This window comes from Xyrauchen texanus, chromosome 15 (genome assembly GCF_025860055.1).
Source record: "Xyrauchen texanus isolate HMW12.3.18 chromosome 15, RBS_HiC_50CHRs, whole genome shotgun sequence".
NCBI classification, from domain to species: Eukaryota; Metazoa; Chordata; class Actinopteri; order Cypriniformes; family Catostomidae; genus Xyrauchen; species Xyrauchen texanus.
The window spans coordinates 9,521,312-9,547,654 of record NC_068290.1 but is presented as its reverse complement, the minus strand read 5'-3'; the positions used below and the strand labels follow the sequence as shown (position 1 = coordinate 9,547,654).

The 26,343-nt window shown below is 37.1% G+C and overlaps 1 protein-coding gene across 1 annotated transcript; it reads right to left on the bottom strand.

The window, feature by feature from the left end:
* Positions 1-7,726: 7,726 nt before the first annotated feature.
* Positions 7,727-17,038, bottom strand: kcnv1 (potassium voltage-gated channel modifier subfamily V member 1). Its single transcript, XM_052144667.1, has 2 exons — positions 16,093-17,038; positions 7,727-10,451 (listed from the first exon to the last, which is right to left on the bottom strand). Exons 1-2 carry the CDS (start codon positions 17,036-17,038, stop codon positions 9,940-9,942), a joined length of 1,458 nt encoding a protein of 485 aa, XP_052000627.1. The 3' UTR covers positions 7,727-9,939.
* Positions 17,039-26,343: the final 9,305 nt, after the last annotated feature.

Sequence of the window (26,343 nt, the reverse complement as noted above, 5' to 3'; positions counted from 1 at the left end):
TTAATGATATTTAGTACATTTCTGTGATATATGTTTCACACAATTATTAAGTTTAACTATACCTTCTGAACATGGTTTGTCATTCAGAGTTTTGTTTTTTGTTTTATAATTTGGCATTTGGAGGTCTCAATTTTAGGCCTAGAATCAATTTAGAGCTAGAATATAAGCGCTGAACCGTTGGGCGCAGCTTACGCTAAAGGAACCTATCCTAAACCCATTTCATGAATATTCTCATTTCTTCAGAGTTTTTCTTTAGATAGGTAAAAGATGAATAAAGATGGAAGACAAGATAGTTTCCTGTAGCTCAACTGGTACAGCATAGCACTGGCAACACCAAGGTCATGGGTTTTATTTTAATGGAATACATATAATAATATAAAAATGTTCATCTTGAATGCACAAGTTGCTGGATTAAGTGACCTCCAAATAAATAAATAAATGGGGATGTAATTTCCTGAAGAAATGCATTGTTGCTTAACATCCAGCCATATGAAAGGATCATTTGAAAACATCTGTAAGTGAGATAATGTTATGCTGTAGGCCTATCTGAAAGCTGTTGAGTAAGCTGTAGCTCAACTAGTAGTGTATGGCACTAGCAACAGCAAGGTCTTGGATATGATTCCTAGGGATCACATCCTGATAATAAATTTCTATCTTGAGTGTTTTGTTGAATTGGATAAAAGTGTCTACCGAATAAATAAAGATGAATATAGCACTCTGAAGTACTGCATTGCTGCTCACCACTATCTTTGGCACAGAATCCTGAAGCCTCAAGAAATGCTGCCATTCCAAGTTTGTGGTCCAGCAGATGTGCACAAAACATGGTGTGATGTGGAGAAGGGTGTGGCAGGGCCGTGAGGACACATGGCCTGCGCTGAATCAGGTGATCAGCAAGAGAGCAAGATAAAGGGGTGCGGAAATGCCAGTTTGAGAGAGATAGTTAGAGAGAGAGAGACGCACGTGGCCACACTGCACGTGTGTCTGTGTTCGTTTATGTTTTATGCTGTTTCAAGTTCTTTCACATCATTCTACTTTACGTTGACTGGTCAGCTGGTTTCCACCTCCTCCTTGGTCATCCTTATACTGTTACAGTGGTGCCGAAACCAGTCCAGGGTTCTTGTAGGCGTACATGGACTGTTTGAGTTTGGAGGGATTGCACGGGGTTAATACGTACGTTTTTATTTATTTATTTATTGTTGTTCTAAGGGATGTTCAGAGTTTGATTGTTCCACTAATGTTGGAATGTGGTCTTTATAATCCTGTTTATGACACAATCTATTTTTTCTTATTTGTCAAAATGCGGTGCGGGTTCTCGGGGAGGGGCAGTGGAGGGAGATTTGTACTTTTAAATGTATGATTTATTTTTTAATGTGTTTCCACTTGTCTGTTTTCAAAATTAGCTTTTTTATATAAGTATTTGTATGTGTATACTTTCATTTTGTGTTAGTCCACTGGATGTTTGTAGTGTGTGTGTGTGTGCAGAGACGTTGCAATGGGGAAGGCAAACCGGGCAATTGCCTGGGGCCCCGAGCTGGAAGGGGCCCCCTCAAGGATGGCTGATTACATTGGACCACAGCAATGACAACATGGAACCCCTTAAATTCTTTGATGGTACAAGACACTGTAATGACATAGGGGCGGTATTCAGTCTGTCTTTTGTAGTTTGCTCTAAGCTTGAGCTTGTCTGTCCCCCTCCCCAGGTGCTCTGACCTATTTGCGAGATACCTTTTGGAATCACGGATCACTTCAGTGCTCATTTTTCATCCCCACTCTTAGCTCACTGGGGAAGAGAACAGCTTGACCTTGGCTAAAAAGAGAAAGGATATTGCTTATTCTGGATAAATTGGTAATTCTGTGCTCATTAGCTGAGTGTGAAGTACTTATGGAAAGTTGATACATTAGTTATACTTTATGTTATCACATTTATATTTATGCATTTGTCAGATGCTTTTATCCAAAGCGACTTACAGTGCCCTTATTACAGGGACAAATCCCCCAGAGCAACCTGGAGTTAATTGTCTTGCTCAAGGACACAATGGTGGCTGTGGGGATTGAACCAGCAACCTTCTGATTAACAGTTATTTGCTGATTAACAGTTATGTGCTTTAGCCCACTATGCCACCACCACTCTGTGGTGTTGTCATGTTCATGCTGTGTATTTACACAAGTTTATGTATAGTAAATGGGTTAATATACACATTGTTATTAGTGGTGCTTGCAAAGGCAAGCGTAAAAAGTAATTTCAGCACAATTTCAGTGCTATTTTGGATATTTTTCTTCAAATCATGTAGTTTGTTTAGGTGTACTTTTCTAAACAATCCAACTTTCTAACTAACAAATTTACAACTTATACCTGGCACATAATAAACTAAGGCAAGAAATACCATAAATGTACATTGAAGAAGGGACCCATGTCATTTCTTGGGGCTATAATATCACAGAGACTTGTGGGGTGAGCTATTTTGACTTAAAGGGCCAGTAAGCATCCACCAAACAGACATTCAGAACACCCTAGCTACCACTCATTATTCTCTCAGAACACAAAAAAGAAGAATATCTCAGCTCTGTTCCACGCAATGCAAATGTTGACCAAAACTTTGAAGCTCCAAAAACACATAAAAGCAGCATAATAGTAATCCATATGACTCCAGTGGTTTAATCCATGTCTTCTTAAGTGATTTGATCGATTTTAGATGAGAAAAGCCCACAATAATAATAATTTTTCACCATAAATTTTTCCATTGCAGTCTCTAGGCACAATTCTGATTTTAAGCTTGACTAACCTTCTTAGTACTTGATGCCAGATGGCACTAGGAAGTGTAATCAAGTTTGAAATCATGATATTCAAGGAGACAGCAGATGTCAAGTTTTATAGTTAAAAAAGGAGTTACATTTTGGTCTGTTCTCACCCAAAATTATTTGATCATCTCAGAAGATGGATTAAAACTCTGGAGTCTTATGGATTACTTTTATGCTGCCTTTATGTGCACTCTTGAGTTTTAAAATGTGGTTACCATTCACTTGAATTATATGGACCTACAGAGCTGAGATATTCTTTTAAAAATCTTAATTTGTGCTCTGCAAAAGAAAGAAAGACACACATCTGGGATGGCATGAGGGTGAGTATATTATGAGAGAATTTAATATGGGGATTTGGTTAGTGTTTCCTACACAATGTGATTTTAAATATGGTCGACTCTGCTGTTCCAGACATTACTCTCCGCTCAGTCAAAATAGTTGCCTGCCTCAGGAAGTGCTTTCTTGATTAAAAGATGTCTGATTATGTGCTTTCCACAGTGATCATTTGTTCATTTTGTGCTCTCCACTCAACTTGCGGAGAGCTGCATTTGGATTACACTGTTCACAAACTTTCTCATCATTGATTAGTGGCTCTCATGTCAAAATAGTTTTTCTTTGAAGTGAAAAGTAGTGCATGAAGAGCTTGTCTGTTTAATGTACTGTAGCAAAGGGTAAACAGAACTGTAAATCACTGCCTGGTGGTTCAGATTAATGCTGCCAGTGACAAAGAACATTCTGAATGAGAGTCAAAGGGTTGTGCGCCATTCAAAATTTAATTTAATCATTTTAAATGAAAACAGAATTAAATTAAAAGAACATTACATAACTGCATTAACTTTGTTCATACATTTAATAAACACAACATATGAAGTATTTTCAGAAGCACATTACTGTAGGCTAATAATTTTTTAAACATTTAATTTTTTTTATTTCGTTTACATATAAATGTAAATGTAAAAGGAAAAACTTAATTTTGATTGCTCTAATTTACTAAACACACTGGTTAATTAATAGTTTATGTCAATATTTATTTTAATTATTTAAATGATCTGAATTATCAGATTTTTTGTGGTGCTGAATTGTACAATTAAAATCTATTTAGGTGTTGTTTTGACATTAAATAATGTAGTTTAGAGAGATATTTCGAATCAGTTGATGAAAATGTATTCTACCTATCAGAAAATAAATAGACATAATTATTCAAAATAAATTCAAATGTAATTATTAATACAAAACTTGCATTTGATTAATGAAATGTTGAATTTCTCTGAAATGGAATTTAGAAAATTCATTTTCTTGTCCTTCCAAATCACCATCCTGCTGGGTAGATTAATTCTGAAATGTAATCCGGTACAAATTAAAAAAATATATATATAATAATTGTAATCCACTGTGTAATCTGTAAGATTACACTTTTAGGCAATGATTACTTTTGGATTATATTTTGATCAAAAAAATCAAATCATTCATTTTAAATGGTATGGTAAATAGACTGCACATATACTGTGCCTTTTTAACCTATTCAAAGCGCTTTACACTGCTTCTCATTCACCCATTCACACACCAATGATGGCAGAGATGCAACTTTGCAAGCAACTTGTGGTTCAGTGTCTTGCCCATGGCACTTCGGCATGTGGAGTCGTGTGGGCCAGAAAGCAAACCACCAACCCTGTGATTAGTGGACAACACCCCATATAACATACCAAATAACACTTCTTTAATTAAACATTAGAAAATAAAAATCTAATAGAAATGATTATAAATACTTGCAGAGTAAAAGAAAAGTGCTTATAGGGTCATGTAAATTAATGTTACTCAAGAAAGAAGTCAATGAGAACATGCTTGTATTATATTTCAGGCTCTGGTTCAGAATCATTTTTCAAATTATGCATTCAAGTAAAAGTGCTTCAATATCGTGTGTGTGTATTATAGCAAGAAATATATGTAAATTAAGTAATAATCAGCAATTTACTTCTGATTTGTGTACAAGAGAATAAAACGCACAGTTGTTATTACACCTCAAATGTTAATTCCACCAGGAAACAACAGCGAAGCGTAGAACACGGCATGTGAAACTCTGTATGCAAAAATGTAGTTACAGTAACGCTCATTCTATGAGACTAGGTTGCCATAATTAGTCAATTATGCACTAATTATTGCCATTTGCTGATTGGTTGTGTAATCAAGAATGTAATAGTATAATAGTAATCTGATTACACCCTTTATAAAATGTCATTTAATCCACCTATAAGTGGTTTATTTTTGTAATCTTATTATGTAATACATATTACATGTAATCCATTACTTCTCAGCACTGCCTGTGCGTGATTCGGGCAATTCAATAATAATTCCAATTCAACTTTGCAGAGCTAGCTATTGTAACACTCCTTAACTCCCCGGGTCTTATTCAGGTCTCGTCTTGTTGCCTTGTTCTTTCTGCACACATATGCATGCATGCACACAGACAAGTACACACACACTCACAAATGCAGCTAGACAGACAGTGCTCTGAAATTACATCAGGGCCCTTGTGCTCTCATCTGAATTTTTGGTGCCAGGAAGACAGTTTGGGGAGGTGTAATTCACTTGGGAATAGACACAGGTCTCACCTCTATAGATCAAACACATTCAAATGTACCCTATATATAGATCATGGAGGGCATGCTGAGTGTTGTTTTCTTCTGACGGTGTCTCATATGAATCAAATCCATTTGAATTTTATGAATGTATTTAATCCAATGGAAGCTAAATAAATAATGAAAATCTCTATGCACTTCAACCTCATAACAAACACTTTAAAAACACTGAAAAATCTGCTTGATTATTGTTGCAAGTTCAAGCAAAACCAACTGCTTTATAATACATTATACATTTCAAATCATTCTGTGTTACATATATTTTTGGGCTTTTTTTGCTTTTATCACAGGACAGCACTCAGGAGATGATGATAGGACACAGAGAGTGGGAACCAATTTTACATGGATTTAATTAAAATCTAGGACAACAAGTCCAACCGTTTTCCAGTTGAAAACTATCCTCTAAGGACAGAAATGGGACAATGTAACACATACTTTAGATGCAGAGAGTTTGTTTCACTACACAAACGGTAATGGTTGTCATAATTCTTTCCACTATTAGAATGAATGGTTTGATTTTTCATGTGCTTTTAAGAGGCAACAGCAATGTCCCAGATTTTTTACTTTCTTAAAGGGATAGTTTTTTTCTAAATGAAAACACTGTCAACATTCACGCACCTTTATGCTGTTCAAAACCCATAGGACTTTCTTTTATCTGTGGAACACAACAGGAGATGTTAAGCAGATTGACTGTGTCATTCACCATTCACTCTCATCCCTGCTAAAAAGACCAGCTCATCCAGCATGCAATTTTCATACCTGTCTAGGCTGGTTAATGCTGGCTAAGTGCTGGTTTGGAGCTGGTCTAGCTGGTGGACAAGCATGCATAATCATTTAGAAAAAGGCACAAAAGTTGGAAATGGCAGAATATCAAACATATCGTCAGGCGGTGTATTTTCTGTAGGATATTTGGTACTGATGAATTTAGACAGGAACCGTTAAAGTGCCCTTATTCTCACACTATTATATGTAAGGGTATTTGGTATATGCTACATTTAGAAGGGAACAGATAAAGCGCTTGTCTTCTCACACCAATATATTTAAGGGAATTTAGGGTCGTGGGGAATTTAGGGTTAAACATCAAAAACAGTTGGAGGGCCATTGTAGCCTATTCCTTTTGAGTTTTATTGATTGCGGTCTCCACTCTCCACCCATTCGCGGCGCGAGCTTACCCGAGACGTGACATTTCAACGCTACATGCTCCGGTTCCGAGATACATAGAAGTCTATCGGACTACCCTGTGCGTCGAAAAATGACGCCAAAGGTATACCCGGCGAAACTCCCCGAGCGTCCGTATGTGACGAGTCAGGGTGAGAACGTGTTGCATATACATATACATGAGACAGGTTGGTGAGAAGAGTGACAGAATGTGATATAAATGATCAATACAGTGAAAATGAACTTTATGGAGTGTGTTGACAATATCTTAAGATCCATTTATACTTCTTTGAGTCTACATCGATTTGCTATATCGGATTACCCAAAGTATTTAACTAATACACCAGCACTTTGAGCACAATATTGGAGTATGTACTTGCGTGCCGTGGTGTTTCCTTGCATTCTTGGCTCTTGGCTCTTGGTCGAAAGTTTGTTTCCGTCTATGTTTTGGACATCTGTAAGATCAGATAGTTATTGTCTGTATGAATGATGAGGTTGGCTTTGATGCGAGGCCTTCTCATGGAGGATCCGCAACTCCCATTGGAGAGTGAGAGACTTCCTCGGGACTTCGAGTCCCGAGCTTCCTTGAACCTCAAATGGCATGGATCTGGTTCGGAAGAGATCAAGAGAAGACCACGAGGGAAGAGTCAGAGTTAAGTCTGAGCAGACAGAAGACCAGGAGAGACAAGAGAGGAAGAGAGAAAACAGGAAGAGAAGCAAAGAGAAGAGTAGTGTTCTTCCTGTTTGGAAACATTTTAACTGAAATTGGCCGCATCCCCAAAGGTGTCCAGCGGCAATCAGAAGTGACTTCTCCGAGTCACGTGGTCAACTGGGCTGTCCTATCCGACAGTTGATTTTATGGTCCTTTTGTCTTTTTATGGTCCTTTTGTCCATTTCCCGCTCAAAAATAGTGCATATTTAGGCATGAACTTTTATATCTTGAGAATGGTACAAGGAACATGATATTCGTTGTCATCAGCTCCCTCCATGTAACCAAGCGAGGGTTTGCATACTAAATTATTCATTCTTCATGAATATTATACGTGTAGGTAACAAAATATGAAAATCCCTGGTTACAAATCATACTGGTTAATTCCTTGGTTATACAACATGTATAAATCATTACACACATTTTAAAGAGGTACATCAGGAGATAATCATTAATTTTTCAGTTATACAAGTTACCACAGTTTAAAGCAATTGTCAGAATTAACTAGCCAGGATAGGTATTGTATAAATCGTGGATTTAAATGCATTCTGTTCATTTAAGAAGGTTAAATTGGTAAATTACTGTGACTTTGCATAGAATGTTCCTGGAATAAGATGAAATGTGTTAGTATTAGAGTCATGCAAATCTGATGATCTTTTGGAAACATTTTCCCCAATTTTTTTTAGTGCTGCTTGTCTGATAAAAAAAAAAACTCAGAACACTTTAGCAACCATGTACTAACACCTTAGTGTTGTGTGGTTGCTAGGATGTTGTGGTTGTTTGAGTGTTTTTATCACATTATGATGTGGTTGTTGGAGTGTTCTTGGTGGTTGCTAAGCGGTTGCTTACTATCAAAAGAGCCCAAGAGTACTTAGATATGGTTTGGGTCACTCCTTTAATATAAATATATATTATTTGTCTTCCACTTTATGAACAGCTAGACAAAAAATTTGATTACATACAAAAATCATAGCACACCTCAAAACATAACATGACTAACACTCCCCAAACATCTTCTTTTGTGTTCCACATCAGGAAGAAAGAAGGTCATGGAAATGGAAAATCAGGAGAGAGTAAATGATGGTAGAACTTTCATTTTTGGATGATCCATCCCTTTAAGTTACTTCCTTGCAATCAAATGTGTTCTTAGTCCCAGGAGAACTCCTGACATATGTGAGATTAAAATGGAGCAAAGATGTCTACTGTTGATCATGTCAACATAACACCCTGTCCCAATGCTAAATGAAAGCCAATTCCATCTAGAAATGCATGACATGTGCTTTAGAAACAATTGGATATTCTCTTCACAATGGATTTCACTGAAACACATGTCCCTATCTTGTCAAAAATTACTTGTTCCTGCAGTGCAAATCATTGTTACTGTCTAGCTGTGCCCATTGGACTGATCAGTTTCCTCTAAGCTTTTAAGCTTGTAATGTCTGGCTGTAACTGAATCAGAACAATGTGTCAAATAAGCCAAGCATCTTTGGGCAGGTCCATTGGCCTTCCTCTCTCCCTTACAAGGTCATTGGAATCTATGGGGCACTGGTGATACTTTAAAAAGATCATGACGAAGAAGTGAATGGATAAAGTATTTCTTTGCTGTAAATTCATCCCAGAAAAATCTATTCAAAAACATGCAAATGACTGAGACAGATTCTATTACATATCTTTATATAGAATGGTAAAAACGACATACATTACAAATGAAGAGTAAATCTGTTGCACTATTGACGTGCCGGGTGTACCTTTGGCGTCATTTTACGACGTGTCCGGGGTTTTAAACATCAAAAAACACTACTGTACAAATACAACAGTTACACAACGGTCCTAATCTGATTGGACAAGTAACATTCAAGAGTACTGATATTTAGTTCTATATAACTCTTGGTCATGTGATATGGGCAGTTTCTAGGCATAGGCAAACTAGGCGGTCGCCTAAGACACCATAAGCTGGGGGTGGGTGGGTTTCAACGTGGACCGATGACATCACCAATGATGAGAGTGCTCTTGTAGACAGGAGCACCAATAACAAAGTTGCAATGATCTCGCCTAGGGCACCAAAATGGTCATAAATGTAAACAACTTTAAGGAAGCCATGTGTTTTGGATGATTTCCCAAAAAAGTGTAAAAACTGTGGCGCTTTCAATCTTTCTTTGTTTGTTTTAGGTGATCTTACATAGCAACATCAGGTGTGTTCAACTTCAACTGTGTCTTGCTTTGCATACGTCATGGTGACGTGAGGGTGGCATGGCGCTGTCTCAATTCTGACAAAATATATAACTGACATACACTGCTTCAAATCCAGCGCAGATCATTCTGCACAGCACTGAATGAATTCGAACACACTACGGGTCTACCTGTTTGAATCAACCAATGACCTACATTTTGGGCAGTACTACGTGTTTGTTTGATCAACGGAAGATGGGTGAAATTTCTGGGGAAACCTGTTTGAAAATAATATATATATTTTTTCCAATTCTGTTTTGTGCTGATAGTGGCACAGAAGTTGCACACTTCACCATTAAATGTTTTGTGGTCTATCAAAAGACCTCTCTCATTCACACACACACACTCACATATTCCCTATCTGTCTCGCTCTCTTTTAGTATGTAGTATGTAACAGTAGGCCTACTGCTACCACCAGATATCTCCTGCACTACTGCGTGTGCTGGCTCTCTCTCGCCCCTGCAATCGCAGCATCTCTAACATGCTTCTCGCATAGACATCACGCAGGTTCACCCCTATCGTCGACATATCTGAGGTTGAGTTGCGCGTCAAACGCTTCAGCGCCTCTCTGTGCCGCAGTGCCACTTCTTTCATTTTAAGTGTGAAGTAGCAGGCGGAGAAGCGATCGTTGATGATAGCGATAGGTAGAGCGAGGATGAGAATACCAGATAGAATGCAGATAAAAGCCATCATCTTTCCCAGGGCCGTTTCGGGACGGATGTCTCCGTATCCCACTGTGGTCATGGAGGTGGTGGCCCACCACCAGGCACTGGGCACGTTGATGAAGGTGGTATCTGGTATGTTGTGTTCAATGGCATATTCCACAGTGGCAAAGATGGAGATGCCCACAGATAGGAAAAGCATCAGCAGGCCAACTTCTTCATAGCACTGGGCGATCGTCAAGCCCAATGACTTGAGACCTAATGGGGAACATTCAAAGAAGACAAAGTACTTTAATCTACAATATTTACAATATATTTACAATATCTTAATTGTATTTTATTTTTTAGCATTATCACTGTAAGCCACAAGTTTTGAGAATTAAAGTCATTACACAATTGACAAAACTTTTAACTAATTATTGACATTTAAAGGAATTTTCTTGGTTTAATAGAAGTTAACTTCTCTCAACAGCACCTACGCATTTTGTCAATGTCCACAGGCAATTATTTTGAACTTTTACAATAATGCACTTACAATGGAAGTCTATGAGGCAAGACATTCTGGATTATTTTAATTCAGACATAATGTATTTTAGTTAAAGCATTTACATTCCTTCTTCCATGCAAATGTATATGTTGTTTGAGCTGTAAAATTGTCTAAACTGTCATTTTAGTGGTGAGACTACTTTTCTAGGCAGATGAACTTCTGGTTACTTAACTTATGTTACAGTATTTTACAGATAGTTACATTATGTCCCATTCTGGTTTTCTTGCATGTATCATGGATATACAGTAACTTTGCACATACAATGCTAGTAAGTGATTTTTTTCTCACTAGTCTCATGTGAACATGTATAATGAATTAGTCCAGTGGCTATTTTTTGAAGTCCTTGATCCAAAAACTTTCACTGTAAGCACAATATTTGTTTAGTTTTTAATCAACAGCATTTCTCCATGGGAGAAAGAAAGTCATATTGGTTTGGAGCAACACAAGGGTGAGTGAATTTTCACTTTTGGGAGAATTATCCCTTGAACATTTCTTTAATGACAAATTATTACATACTTGTCCACGTACTAACATATCAGACAATGTTGACAGCAGTTGAATTAGCAGCCACATGATTTTATTTTTGGTCAAATATTTTCCATAGGGATAAAACTTCTCTTGATGGTGGACAAAAGTGCTTCAAACTGATTTTCCTATACACCTATGTTGAAACTTTAAAAGATGGCTACAAAATGATCCTGTCAGAGGTACTGTTTAATTGTAGGAATTGAATACAAGCTGGCATTTTAAGCAGAGATAAGTAAATCTGTACAGTATTGCTACAGCTTTTAGAAATCCTCTTCAATGCATGATATATGTTGGACGATTTATGTATGTTAGATCCCACAGCAAAAATTTGCCTTTTTATTAAAAAATAAATAAAATAAAAATAAACCTATATTTGCATCTGTCAATGTGTGAATCTTGTTACCAGGTTCAGTCAAGATGTGATTTAACAGTAATAAAACCATCCAAGATATTACAGCCTTGAAATATAGACACCTCAGAACAGCTGCTACAATTTCTCAGTCCAATATGTCACGTCTTCCTGAGAAATTATTTATATATCCTTTTTTTATTTTTTTTTTGCAGCCTCGCTGAATACATTTACACAAAGAATATCAAGCATCTAAAGTCAGCACCTAGCCTACTAAGTGTGCGGATCAAAGTCTGTCCTTTTATTTTTGGTCATGGAACCATATTCTGTCATTAAAGGGATAGTTTACCCAAAACTGAAAATTCTATCATCATTCACTCACTCTCGTGTTGCTTCAAACCAGAGCATGTGATCAGAATTTTACTGGAGCGAGGAGCGTGTTTCACTCAGCCGCTCACGAGGCGCTCACTCTCGTGCGGCCAATTTAATGTGTTTGTGCTTCTACACTGACCAGTTTCTGGTGTTGCCGGCTGTATTAGGTCCAAGATTTTAAACAGAGAGGATTTTCAGAGATGAGGCACCGTTTAAACTCTATCAAGTATATCTATCTATACTTTATCAAGTATAAAGTGATAAAGTATTGAATGTCACACTAATACAGGACGCTTGAGCATTTTGAGCATTTCATAACAGTTTGCGGGTCCTCGTCTCTCCGTCCGACCTATTTATGCTTTAATACGGCAGACAAAGCCTTCAACGCTGGATGTTTTGCTCTCTGCTAAAATGCAGGACCCCAAGAAAAAAGGTGGCCCGTATGAGATGTCATCATTTCTGCCAAAATACAGAATGTCCCAGCTAAAACTGGCAGCAACAACACTTGCAGTATCAAACATTGCATATGCCACCTCTCCCATTTTAAAGCCATTGACTGTGAAGAATGTTCATATTTGGATACTGCACTCATGAAAAGCATTATCAATGGTAAAACTTCCATCACTAAAATCTCATGCATGGTGAATATAGGCGTTCACCATGCGTTATCATGACAGCTAATGTGGACATGTTAGTAAAAAGTGACTGTAGTCTGAAGAGACAAAAATCAGATCTGGCCACATATAACTTGCAGTTTGATTTAAGTAAAATCTGATATTTCCTGCAGTGTGAACAATGCCAAACAGATTGATTCTACGCAGTCAATTCTTTTTGCTGTTCATTACACCCTTTCTTTGATTGCATATCGCTGAATGCAGATTTCCAATGTTTTTGGCCATGTTTAGGTGCAAAAACAGTGCCAAAAGTGTAAGCATGTAAGTCAGAAGAATACACAACAATTTACTTTGTGTTAATACCAAAAAATGTCTTACGCTTGCAACTCGATTTACACCTTTACAAAATGTTCTGTGCGCATACAATTTATTTTTATGCTTGCAATTTGATTTACACTTTCACAAATCTTACTCTTGAGCATGTAAATCATTTAGGCACAATGTTACCATCATAGAGGAGCGAAGAAATTACATTTGAACTTGAGTGCTGGAGTAGAGCAATCGCACATGAGCGAATATTTGAGTGGAGCGACAACTCACTCCACTCCGCTCACATGCTCCGTTTCAAACTGGTATGACTTTCTTTCTTCCGTGGAACACAAAGGAGATTAGGCAGCTTGTTAGCCTAAGTCACCGTTCACTTTCATAGCATCTTTTTACAATGAAAATCAACAATAGAAGTAAACAGTGACTGAGGCTTACAATCTGCCAACAAAGGGTCGACTATTTTTGGGTCAACTATCCCTTTGATAAGTTGACTTTCACTAAACTCTCCTTCCATTTCCAAAGTGCTAGACTAGAGTCAGCATGAGTGTATGTAAAAAACTGTTAGCCTATGCTTCTATTTAAAGAAAATTAAAATGCACTGGGCCTGGGGAACACTCAAAAGTTTTATTTTGAATAACTTTTCCATTATCTCCTCTTGACTGAAATGCCACCGTTTTTTTCAGAACAAAGTTTGTTTACAGCTACGGAGCCTATCTGCCTGGTATATGGAGCTTTGCCTGACTATTATTTTTTAGTTGGTTTGTGTTTTTCTGATCAGATTAACTACTACTAAGGGTTAACACCTTCAGAGAGGCAGGCAGAGAAGGCTGCAGACAAGCGAGAATACATTATTAAAATGTGTCGGATATGAAAATAGGCTGGCTGCTCTCTGCCGTTCCCTCAGTGTATACTCCCTGACTATTTATCCAGAGAATAGAGCTGTCTTTGCTTGTGCATTTTTTAAAGGGACAGTTCACCCAAAAATGGAATTAATGTCATCATTTTCTCACCCTGTATGACTTTCTTATGCAGAACACAAAAGGAGAATTTTGAACGAATACTGTGGTCAGTTTGAACCAAAATGTAGCCAAACTTTTAGCCAAAAATATTGGCACCATTTGTAAATATGAGCAAAGAAGGCTGTGAAATATATGTCTTTATTGTTTATCCTTTTGATCTTTCATTCAAAATATTCACAAAAATCTATTATACAATTATTGGCACCACTAGAAATTAATATGAGTAATACATATCTGAAGTATATTCCCATTCAGATGTAAAACATTTTAGTAAGATGAAATTGTTGTCATGACTTCGTGTTTCACATAGGTATAAATATGAGGTAACACACACACAGGCCAAATTCTCTTGTGGGTAAGACCAAAAAATAAAGTTATGATGTGCAGCAAAAGATTGTTGAGCTTCACAAAATGGGAAGTGGCTATAAGAAAATAGCTAAAGCATTGAAAATATTTCCACCATCATGGCAATAATTAAGAAGTGCCAATCAACTGGAGATGTTATAAATTGGCCTGAAAGAGGACATGTGTCTATATTGTCACCATGCACGGTGAGAAAATGGTTTGAGTAGCCAAAAATTCTCTAAGGATCACAGCTGGAGAATTGCAGGAATTAGTTGGGTCTTGTGGTCAGAAAGTCTCCAAATCTACAATCAGACATCTCCTGCTTCTCAACAAGTTGTTTGGGAGGGTTTCAAGATAAAAGCCTATGCTCTCATCCAACAACAAACTCAATCATCTTTATTATGCCAGACACTACTGGGACTTCAAATGGGACCGGGTTCTTTGGTCAGACGAATCAAAAATAGAGCTATTTAGCAGTAAACACCAAAGATGAGTTTGGCGCACACAGAGAGGTAGCCATATGGAAAAGTACCTCATGCCCACGGTTAAATATAGTGGTGGATCTTTAATGTTGTGGGGTTGTTTTTATTCTAGAGGCCCTGGACATCTTGTTCGGATACATGGCATCATATAAAAAAACAACAGATAAAAAACATTAAAACCTGATTGCCTCTGCCAGAAAGCTTAAAATGGTCCCTAGATGGATATTCCAGATGGAGAATGATCCAAAACACACATCAAAATCAACACAAAAATAATTCACTGACCACAAAATCAAGGTTCTGCCATGGCCATACCAGTCCCCTGACCTGAACCCCATAGAAACCTGTGTGGTGAACTGAAGAGGAGACTCCACCACCATGGACCTCTGAATTTTAAGGATCTGTAGAGGTTCTTTGGTCTCAGATCACTTGCCATGTGTTCTCCAACCTCTTTAGGCATTATACGAGAGGAATCAGAGCTGTTATCTTTGCTAAGGGAAGTTGCACAAAGTATTGATTAAAATGGTTCCAATAATTGTGACACATATATTTGACAGAAAAAGAAATATATATATATTTCTTTTTATAAAACTTGTGTTGTGTTTGTAATTGTTTGATATCTTTTTAAGGATAGATTTTTGTGAAAATTTTGAATGAAAGAGCAAAAGGATAAACAATAAAGACATATTTTTCAAAGCCTTCTGTTCTCATATTTACCAAAATATTTGGCCATGCACCACTGTACATGAAAATATAAAAATGCCTTTCTACTTCAAGAAGGGGGTCCTTTGCTAGGGGACCATCATATTTGGGGTTTGAAAACCACTGATCTTGCCTATGTCAAGTCCTTTGAGGCCATAAGATAGCTTTGTATGAGAAGCAGACTAAAATTTACATAATTATTCACTAAAAATCTTGCCTTGAAGTGAATGTCATCTGACAGCTACAGTAGAGGGCAAAATAACATCATAAATACCAGTCTGTTCCTCATAATATGGCTTCAGAAGACTTCAAATATATCGCACAACTCATATGGAATACTTTTATGTAACTTCTATGCTGTTTTTTGTTGTTTTTGAGCTTAGATACAGCCTCTGGTCACTATTTGCTTATGTTGTTTGGAAAGAGAGCACTATCATGTTTAGTGTTTCTCTGTAGATTAAAAAGTCATACAGGTTTGGAATGACATGAGGGTGAATAAATCAAGACAGAATTTTGGGTGAAGTATGCTGGGCTCAATAAATTCAAAATTTTTGTGTATTTTTGTTCATTACAAAAGGCTATGATTTTAGGGTAGGTCTCAATAGATATGTAACCTGTAGAGTGTCGTCCAAGTTTAAGCATCCTCAATGACCTCATCAGTCGCAGGACCTGAACTACCCGCCCAATGTTCTCCAGCTCTGTAGATCCTCCATGTAGGCTCTCAACGACCAGAGTCACATAGAAGGGCAGAATAGCCATCAGGTCAATGATGTTCACCATGCTCCTGCTGAATTTACACTTATCTTTAACACACATGAACCTGAGTACTAGCTCACCAGTAAACCAAATAATGCAGATGTACTCAAGAGCATCCAAGATGAAGGGGGCTCCAAATATATAAATATCAAGGGAGATCAGAGCCATGTTCACAATGGAGACCACCACAAAGAACATGGACAGTGTGCCAAATGTCTTGGCTACCTTGGAGGAGTCCGGTTTCTCCATGACGTCTAATAAGCGTTGGCGCAAGTCCTGACACAGGACTCCTGTAAAGTCCTCCTCCTCATTGTCCATTGTTTCAGCCTCCTTATGAACATCCAATGACTCCTTCATCTCCTTTCTGCGGTAATACTTGTCTCTGCAACAGCTGTCTATGCGGAGCTCATCAATGCCCCAGTACTCAATCTCTTGGAGGAAGGAGATCACACAAAGCTCTTCTCGCACATGCAAGTGACCCGTCTTGTAAAAGTTCATGATATACTGGAATGTCTGTGAGTTACGGTCAAAAAAGAACTCATTCTCGAGGAAATCTGCATCGTCGCACAGATCTAAAATAGAATCTCGCGTTGAGAGGGCAAGCTTACCCAAGCGAGTCTCTGGATGAGAGGCCAAAAATTCTTGAGAGAGGAGGTAGCGACTGCCTCCAACATTTATAATGAAGAAGTCCAGTGGCTCATCGTTTGGCAGGGCGGGCTCACTGAAAAATACACTGGAGTGTAAGGACAACAGAGAAGTGTTGTCTTCGTACAACTCTGCTGGACTGGATGAATCAGTGATCATGTTGCTCTGAGTAATGTTGCGCCTTGAAAACCCCAGAGGGGAACATGTAAAGATGATTAGTATGACAGATCAAAAAGAACAGTATCAGGATTAGCCTGTTGGTCTAAATCTAGAGTGAATGTCATATATATAGTTATAAATAGATATTTTATCAGCCATAATGATTACACAGTGTCTACACTGATTGGCTCATCTCACATGTGAACATAATAGATACAGCAGGAGAGTGGAGAAAGACAGTCTTTGCATACAATGGTTGTAATACAAACTTATTTAAAGCTCAGTGCATTGAATGAACAAATTACATTAATGAATATGCTTTATTTCCATTTCCACCATCACTGGCTGCTCAGACATCAGACACGGTGGGTGGGAGTTAAAGCCTATGGCAGTGTTATACTTCTTCAAAGCTGCTCGTTGAGGTTTAAATATTTTAGCTGACCCATCTTATTAATTTAATTAAAGATACTATTCTTGAAATCATTAATTTTCTTTAGTAACTCTTCTCTATAATAATAAAAAAGCATGTATTTTTAAAAAGATCCCTTGAGATGACACAAAAGAGGTTTCAGAGCAAAACTCTCATGATGGAAGACATGTGGAGGATTTAATTTCTGGACATTTAATTTTAATTCACAAATTGTAAAGGAAACCATTGCCAAAATAGTCTGATCCATCCTACACTGTAAAAGTAAATACCTGACGTGAGTCCTTAAAAATTACTTTCATTGGTGAGACGCAATCATATTCAATTTGATTTGGTCACATTAAATAATGTTTTTTACTAAAAAACAAACCAATTAATTTAGATTGTTAGATGTTACCAAATCAAATACTCTTTAGATTAAGTGCCAAAACATTGTACAGTGTAAACATAGATTTAACTGTTAATTTTGTTTACAAATTTAATGTTATCACTTTGGGATGCACCGATGTATCAGCTGAATTTGATGTATTTATTGGCCAATTATTGGTCAAATTAAAATATCATTTATATCTAGGGATGCACCGATCCAATACCTGGCGTTTTTAAACGGATATCGGTCCGACGAGCCCGATCCAAATCCGATACTGTGTGTTTGCAATGTTTATAAAAGAACCATTAAAACACAATTAAATTTGTTTATATGAATCATGCATTTTATTCAAAGCCACTTGAAGACGTGCGATAGCTCTGTGAATCACAAAAGGCTGTGTTTAATAAGTAAATATATTAAATGCACACTCAGCTCCAGCGCGTTATTGATGCTGCTCTGTTGACAAACGTGTCTATTTTTAGCCTTCACAGAGGTGTGCAACATTTGAGCACTACTCACGAACAACATCTCAGATGTAGATGCTCAATAGTTTGGTTAATTTATATTATGCATTTAGGATGGCACCGGAGGAGCATTTTACCAGAATTTGAAGAAGTGAATTAAACTACTGTGAACTTGCCTACCAACAGACACATACAGGACTTCCTGGAGAGTTCAGAATGTCAAAATAAAAGCGTGAGGGTTTAAAAGTTAAAGGTGTCACATAGAGACTCAAGGAGGCAGAGATATGATCTCAGTAGAAGGATTTATTGAAACGATGATTGAAACAGTGATGTAAACATTGTGAGTAAATCCAGTTGAGCAGGGTGGCAAACAGCAGGAGACATGGTATAGACACGATGAACAGATAACTCACAACAGTCTTATGATACTTGCAGGCAATAATGAAGACACAGGTATGTTTGACAGTAGAAAGGTGTGAAGTCTCAGAGATACTATCGATGAGGACAGACAAAGAGTGTGTGTGAAAGCGAGGTATATATGCAGTCCTTTATTAGCCAGTAATGATATGCAGGTGCATGTATTCAGAACTCAGGGGAGAGTGAGCACTGTGATGGCAGTGAGGAAGAAAGATAGAGAGAGACCGGTGGATCCATGACAAAAGGTGCACAATTGAGATATATTACTATTACAAAATATATTATTATCATTTGTTTACAAATGACAATAACATTTAAGTTGAATGCGTTCCAAAAAATAACTGTGAATGAAAAGTGAGCAGATATCTTACAACTAAATTAACACAAAAGAGATCTGAATCCTTTAAAGTCCAGATACAAGTTGAAAAAAAACCCGCTTCTTTTCTACTGATGACTTGGGATTTGTATCGGCCGATATCGGAATCAGATTAGAAGAGAAAAAGTGCATTGGTGCAACCCGAGTTATATCGTCATATTGGTCATTAGCATGAAAACACAGATCTGAAAAAACAATGTTTGACTTATTATTAATTAGTGACACACTTAAAAACTCTGTGAATTTAAATGCACAATCCAGAAATTATAATAGTCACAATATGTTGAAGGGTTGGCACTCCTAAGAACATGTAATAGTTCATATTTATTCTTTCTCGTTTTCATGTTAATGTGGAAAACAACTTTACAAATGGACGTGAAAGTTGTGAATGCTCTGAAAGCTAAACCTAAACCTTAAAAGGCTACGTTTTCAAATATAGTCTTCATACAGTCAGCAGAAGTACAATGTATATATATATAATATTTTATATTTCATATCAATCATCTTGCTATCATATTTAGATTTTATCTTCTAATTATCTTTCATTGTGTCTCTCTTTATCATTTTGGCCTGTGATCTAATTCATGTTCAATGGAAATTATTTATTGTTTAAATAGTAAAAAAAAGCTGTACTTCTTTTTACATATTTATAGCATAATTCCTATGGAAATCTGTAATCTGATGACAAAATAAAGTAAGTGGCAAAATATCGTTATCCTTTTCTCTATCAGGATTTAATTGTTTGTTTGAAATCAGTATCATATAGGCCAGCTTTTTTTTTTTATATTGGTGCATCCCTATTATCAAGAATATTAAAATACATAAAATACAGCCAAGTAAAGAAGACTTTTATGTTCTGAAAATAAAAATTGTCATAAAGAACTAAAAAGCTCTACTAATATTATACTGAAAGGCTTTTATTAAAAAATTATAAATTTCTAAATTAATGTATCAATATTAATAGTTTAAAATGATATTTCATACAATTCAAAGAATATCCATCACTTTATCTGACCCATAAAGACTTTGCAAAATCATGCACTTCCACTGATTATTTTATTATTTTAAGATTTATTTTATAATTTTGTGCTGGACGCGATGATGCTCTCTAAAAGACTAAAAAAAATAAAAAAAATGTTTAAAGAAATCCTAACACATGTTTCATACCATAGACTATTTTTACATTTTTGAATACAAAAAAAAATGATCGGAATATATTAAAACAAAAAGCAAGGAGCATGATTTTGGTCTTAACAGTAACAGTGGACACCCACCTTCAGTTTATAGTCAGCCTACATTGAGAGCGCTTGTAAAATGTGAGCTGGATCCATCTCTGTCTCTTGCTCTGTTCCAACTTTAAAAGATGTGGATAAGCTAAAATGCATATTGCAAATAGGTTAAAATCCAAAATCGTTGCCGTAAAAAACGTCTGATGCTAAACGCTTCTCAGCTTCACAAGAGTTCGCTACACTTCTCTTCGCGCGCTCATGAACCTTTCAGGAGCGTTTTAAAGCGCGCTGGAGTGAGTGAGCTTTTAACCAAAGTCTCTCTAGCAAGTCAGTCCAATGTCGGCCATCTTTGGAACGCTCTCAGGAGCTTATTTCCAGTCATGACAGTGCAGCACCTATCTAGTTGAATGGAGAAAGACCAAAATCTCAAAAACGGCTGGTCAATATTGCGATCAAAGTATATATTTCACATCAACAATCAAATCTGACAATACTGGAAAAAGAAATGAGTATTCTTAACCTCATATTTCGCAAACAACCCGCGATTTTTCCTGGTTAGTACAGCTAATGCGCATGCGCTTTCCAGAGTTGATTGACAGGCGATGTCTGAATCTAAAAGGTGATTGGCTCTTTTAACTAAAAGGCGGGACTTCCTTTTTACATTCTTTGACCGTTGGGCGCCCAGAGCTCCTTGGTTGAGCGTTCCAATTTCTCTCGTTGATTTAAATTGAAGTGGTCCATCTCTACTAAATAATCTCTGATTTAACCAATCAGGAGACACTGAGAGGAGATACTCAGAGGCTACTAGGCAACAAACTACAGCCTTTAATACTACAGGTTACATCAACAGGGTTGCCAACTCTCACGCATCTGGCATGACACTCACGCATTCAGCCTCAATCTCACGGTGAGGCTGAATGCGTGAGTGTCACGCCAGATGCGTGAGAGTTGGCAACCCTGCAACAATTCGACACGTTGTAATCTTGTGTGCACACAACACGTAAAAAAGCAAACCACGCATTATTCGTCGTGGGTAGGTCAACTCTGCCCTTAAACCTACGCTCCATTCAAATACGTTTTCCCACACATTTAAAAACAAAGTCCATATCTGAGGATGGACATGCAAGTGCATACAGCAGCAAGTTGATTTATATTAAACTCAGATTGTATTTAAAAACCTGATAATATTGGCTAAGTCTTCTTATCAAATTTTGTCGACCACTTAGCCTATTACTCTTCCTGTGAAATTTAAGTGGATTTAAAGGAATATTCCGGGTTCAATACAAGTTAAGCACATTTGACAGCATTTATGTCATAAAGTTGACTACCACAAATAAATATTTTCCTTCATGTGTGTGGATCTTGGAGAGTAACATGAACCTCCACATGCTGAGAGTCTCTGCAGTGTCATGCACAGCGAGCCACGTGATAAGAAGTGTGGATTGACTGTCTCAGAAGCGGAGGCAACGGAGACTTGTCCTCCGCCATCTGGACTGAGGCGAGTAACCGCACCACCATGAGAACCTAGTAAGTAGTGGGAATTGGGTATTCCAAACAACAACAACAACAACAAAAACGAGGCTACAGTAAGGCACTTACAATTCAAGTGAACGGGGCCCATTTTTGGAGGTTTTAAATGCAGAAACATGAGGCTTCATTTTTTTTTGCAGCACTTACATTAAGTCTTCTGTTAAAACTTGTGTATTATTTGTGCAGTAAAGTTGTTTAAATCGTTGTTTTTATGGTCGTTTTAAGGCGGTTTTACATGGGACGTGGTCACCAGGCATTCCCTATTCATTTTCAATGACACAGCAGGCGGCAAAACAGAGGCGGCCGCTGCAGCCGAAGCAGCACCGCTTTCCAAGCCTCTTTCACAAGAATACCGCACTTTTTTGTGCACGACTGCTTGCGGCACACACCGCACAAGATAACAAATATTTTATCTCTCCATAGTTGCCGCTTGTCACTGACCATTCAGATCTGAATTTATTCACAACCAAACAAACACAACATGGAGAAGAATAAACTTGCTGTTTCCTGAGCTAATGATTCTTTGATTGTTTATAGAGGAAAACAGCCAAGTCGGTGTATCAGGTGAAAATAGGCTACTTACATAGTTTATGTTTGGAAGGCAGACGATGTGTGATGTATGCAGATGGAATGTGGACCATCTACTTAAATGTTCACTTCTGCAGCAGGAGTCTTAAACATCAACTTTAGATAAACAGAAAATAAAATTGCCCAGGCAGTTTATTAGCAATTTAATGTTCATTTGTAGCCCTCTCTTTTAAAAGGTGCACTCAATTACTTCTATCGTTGTGTCATCTTGGACTTACACTGACACCTAGCGGCTTGGATGCAGCATCATTTTAAATCAATAGTTTTCCATTTTAAATGCCATTGTAGAAATTGCACAGACAGCCATGATTTCTTTAATCAATGAGTAAACCTGTCAAATAACAGGAGGGTTACTGACAGAGCCGGCCCAAGGCATAAGCGAACTAAGCAGCTGCTTAGGGCCCCGGTGGCCACCAGGGGGGCCCCAAGAGCACATGAAATGACAGCTTGTTTTTTTTTGTTTTTGTTTTTGTGATTATACTGTCAATTGACAATGGTAATTATACAAAAACTCAATATTAAATGCAATATTATGTTAACGGGCTGCAGGATGCAAGCACATTCAGACAGCAAAACAGCAATGTCACAAAAAAAGGACATATCCTCTGGTGCAAAGAAAAGGAAAAAGAAGAAAACAGAGGAAGAGAAAAAAACAGCAAGATAAAGGTATGTTAAGTAGCTAGGCTAAGTTACGAGCTAACATTAGCTGGCTAGTTAGTTAACATTGCCTATGTACACTGTAAAAAAAAACTGTAATTTTACGGAATTTTACTGTTTTATTTTACAGATTTTCCATGTATTTTTGAATTGTGGTAAAAAAACGTCAAATTACAGAAATATACTGGAAATGTACATTTCCTGTGTAAAATTACATGAAAAAAATGTCAATCTGCATTACAAAAAAAAATCGATTGTTTTTTTTACTTTCTTATAGTTTTTTTTCACAGAAAAATACTGTGAAGACATATGCAAATGTTTAAATACTTCAAAAATATTAATTTTTTTTTTTTGATATTTATATAATATTACATATTAATTAATAGATTAGCATTTACCTTTTAACGGAATCAAAAGAGAGAAAGAAACATGGTTTATGAAATTGGTCTGTTAATTAAGATAAGTTTATTCACTTTTTATTTATTTATTAGGTTCTTTGATTATAACATTGTACTCATTGACTGTAAAAGAGCCTGTGAATCAGTTTTTGAACCGGTTCGTTTTAACGACCTATCCGAAAGAATCAGTTCCATCACTTCTGCGACTGACCACAACTTGTTCCGCTTGTCAAAGTAGTTCTGCTGCGTTCAGTGTTTTTTACGCATTTATTCTCATAATATTATAATATAATATAATAATAATACATTATTTCTTTAAGTACGCTGATATTTAAATGACAGCTATGGAGATTTTAAATATTTGAACTGAAGGAATTCCCGCCTTGGCGCAAGGATACAATCCCTTCTGAGCGCACAGTGGTGGGACAGCGCGCGCGCGCGCGCAACAGGAATCACTCGACCTTGGACCTTCCTTCATCATAACCGTCAATCTTGGATGTGAAGCGATAAATAGCAGGTAAAATGCATGTTTTCTAATTTCATCATTACTATATGTGAGTTTATGAGAGGATATTTTTTTTTACCGTTTTGAATCGTGTTGCCTGTGTGTTTTAAACTTTAAACCGGTAATTATTTAAAGTCTTGATAATGTTTAAAATGCAGGTCTTGGTTGATGGTACCGTGTTACTTTAGTTTTTCTTCTTCTTTTGTTTGATTTTAGCCAAGTCCTACTTCAAAGTTTTGTAATTTTTATGATTTCTGTTGCGTTTTATTACCAACTATTTTTCCACCTGAGGGAAAACTTATTTGCCAAACAGCCATCGACGAATAGCGCTATTTTTTTCGATGATATAACGTATATATTCCACTTGCCCAGTAATATGTAATTAAGTTAACGTTATATTAGTCGTAGGTATTTAGTCTTAAAGCTACAAATTGCCGTTTTCCGAGGCAATGTTGGATACGTTCATCCAGTGGTGGGCCGTCAGGGCCAGCAAGGCCTTCTCTGCTGGCCTAAACACTATCAGAATCACTGACTTGCACTATAATATATTCTTTCCATGAATGAGTATTACATTATTCCAAATAGTCCATTCTCTTAATTTCATAGCCTTTCTCTTGGTTGCGCTGCTTTTAGTAGTGTATGTTTGTGTTAGAGCTTTTATCCAATCATATTTCAGCCATCATGTGTTGCCAGGGTCAAAGAAATCTGCCTCGAGGCCTTCAGAGTCGATAGTGCGGGCGCCTGTAGCTTAAAATGAATGGCAATGAATCTGTTGCTTTAACCAATCAGATAATCAGTCAAATATAATCAGCCAATCAGATTTCGATGTGACTGCACCCGGGGCTTTGACCGGGGCCATCTAGCAGTACAATAACGTCAGCATTTTCACGTCCTTTGATTGGATTTTCAGAGCGCGTACTATTACTGGTAGTCAGAGCTAACCGCATCTGTAGTGAACCTGTCAGTCAAACCTCTTAACTTCAACCCGCCTCATGAATGAGGAGCAGCTTAGTGATGGGTCGGTCATGAATGGTTTTTAATGCTCTGGTTCAAACAGTTGAATGCACTAGTAGTTATTCAGTTTAGTAGCCATGAAAATTATAACTTTTTTAAAGAATGTTGCAGTGCTTATTATAAATGAGTTATCCATGCACAATATAATTTTTCTAATATATTAATATGCCCTTGTAATCTTTAATCAAAAACGCTAACTCACCCATCCACCCCACCCCAGTTAGCAATGCCCAACTTCCTACAATCCAATGGGACATTTTCACATATACAATATATTTTCGTTTTATGCCAACTTTAATCACCACTCAAAATTAAAACGCTGTCGTCATTGAAGCACACGCTGAAACAGGAGCACATAAACTGATAGGGATTCACTGGTTACACGGATAGTATTCAGTACTTTAGATACAATACATTTATCAATATATTTCTTCAAATTTTTGTAGATTTCTTAACATGTCCCATACACTTACATGCTTGTTTTTGTTTCTCCCTGCAGGTAAATTGCGTAAGCTGCTAAAATCAAGATCAGGGGAAAAAGGTGATAATTGTACCATGTAAAGATGTTTGCAGATTACACTTGTAATAGTTGTAGTGTTTCTGTGAAAACCCTAAAAGGTTATGTACAACATCAAGGGCTACACAGAAATGAGGCACATTACCTATATGCATGTTGTATGGCAGGTTGTAAGTTACGCTTCAGAAATTACAACGCATTTAAATGTCATGTTTACCGTCATCATCGGCAGTCATCTTCTGCGTCACAGTGTGAGTCTTTGTGTATATGATTTTACTGGATTTGTATTACTCTTGCAAAATATATTACACAACATGAGTCTATGATTATGTCCTTTATTAAGGTCAAAGTGATGTGTCTGAAAGCCCTTCCAGCAACCGACTGTCCTCTAATAAAGCCATTGACAGTCCTGATGAAATGTCCCTTTCTGGTGAGTACATCGTGTACTGAATGCCTTTAATGGGACCTTTAGCTCTATTTTAGATCTACTTCTAGTATTTCAGGAAAGTTTGATGAATTTTGTTACATTTTTCACATAAAGAATCGTAGGGTGAACATTTCATTCATCACACCTGAATTTGCTTGTTAGGTGTTTGTCAATGATATACCCAACCTTAAATAATGTTCACACACTGTTGTACAAGCCATAATTTATTGAAAGACCATAATATATTATAAAACCGGATGTAAATATGTTAGGCTTTTCCAGCTCTGGCATCTCCTAGTGTATCATCTGTTTCTTTGATGGATTGAAACATTAACTAACCCACACCCCAAATTTTTTATTGTGTGGACAAATAGATGGCTTTACAG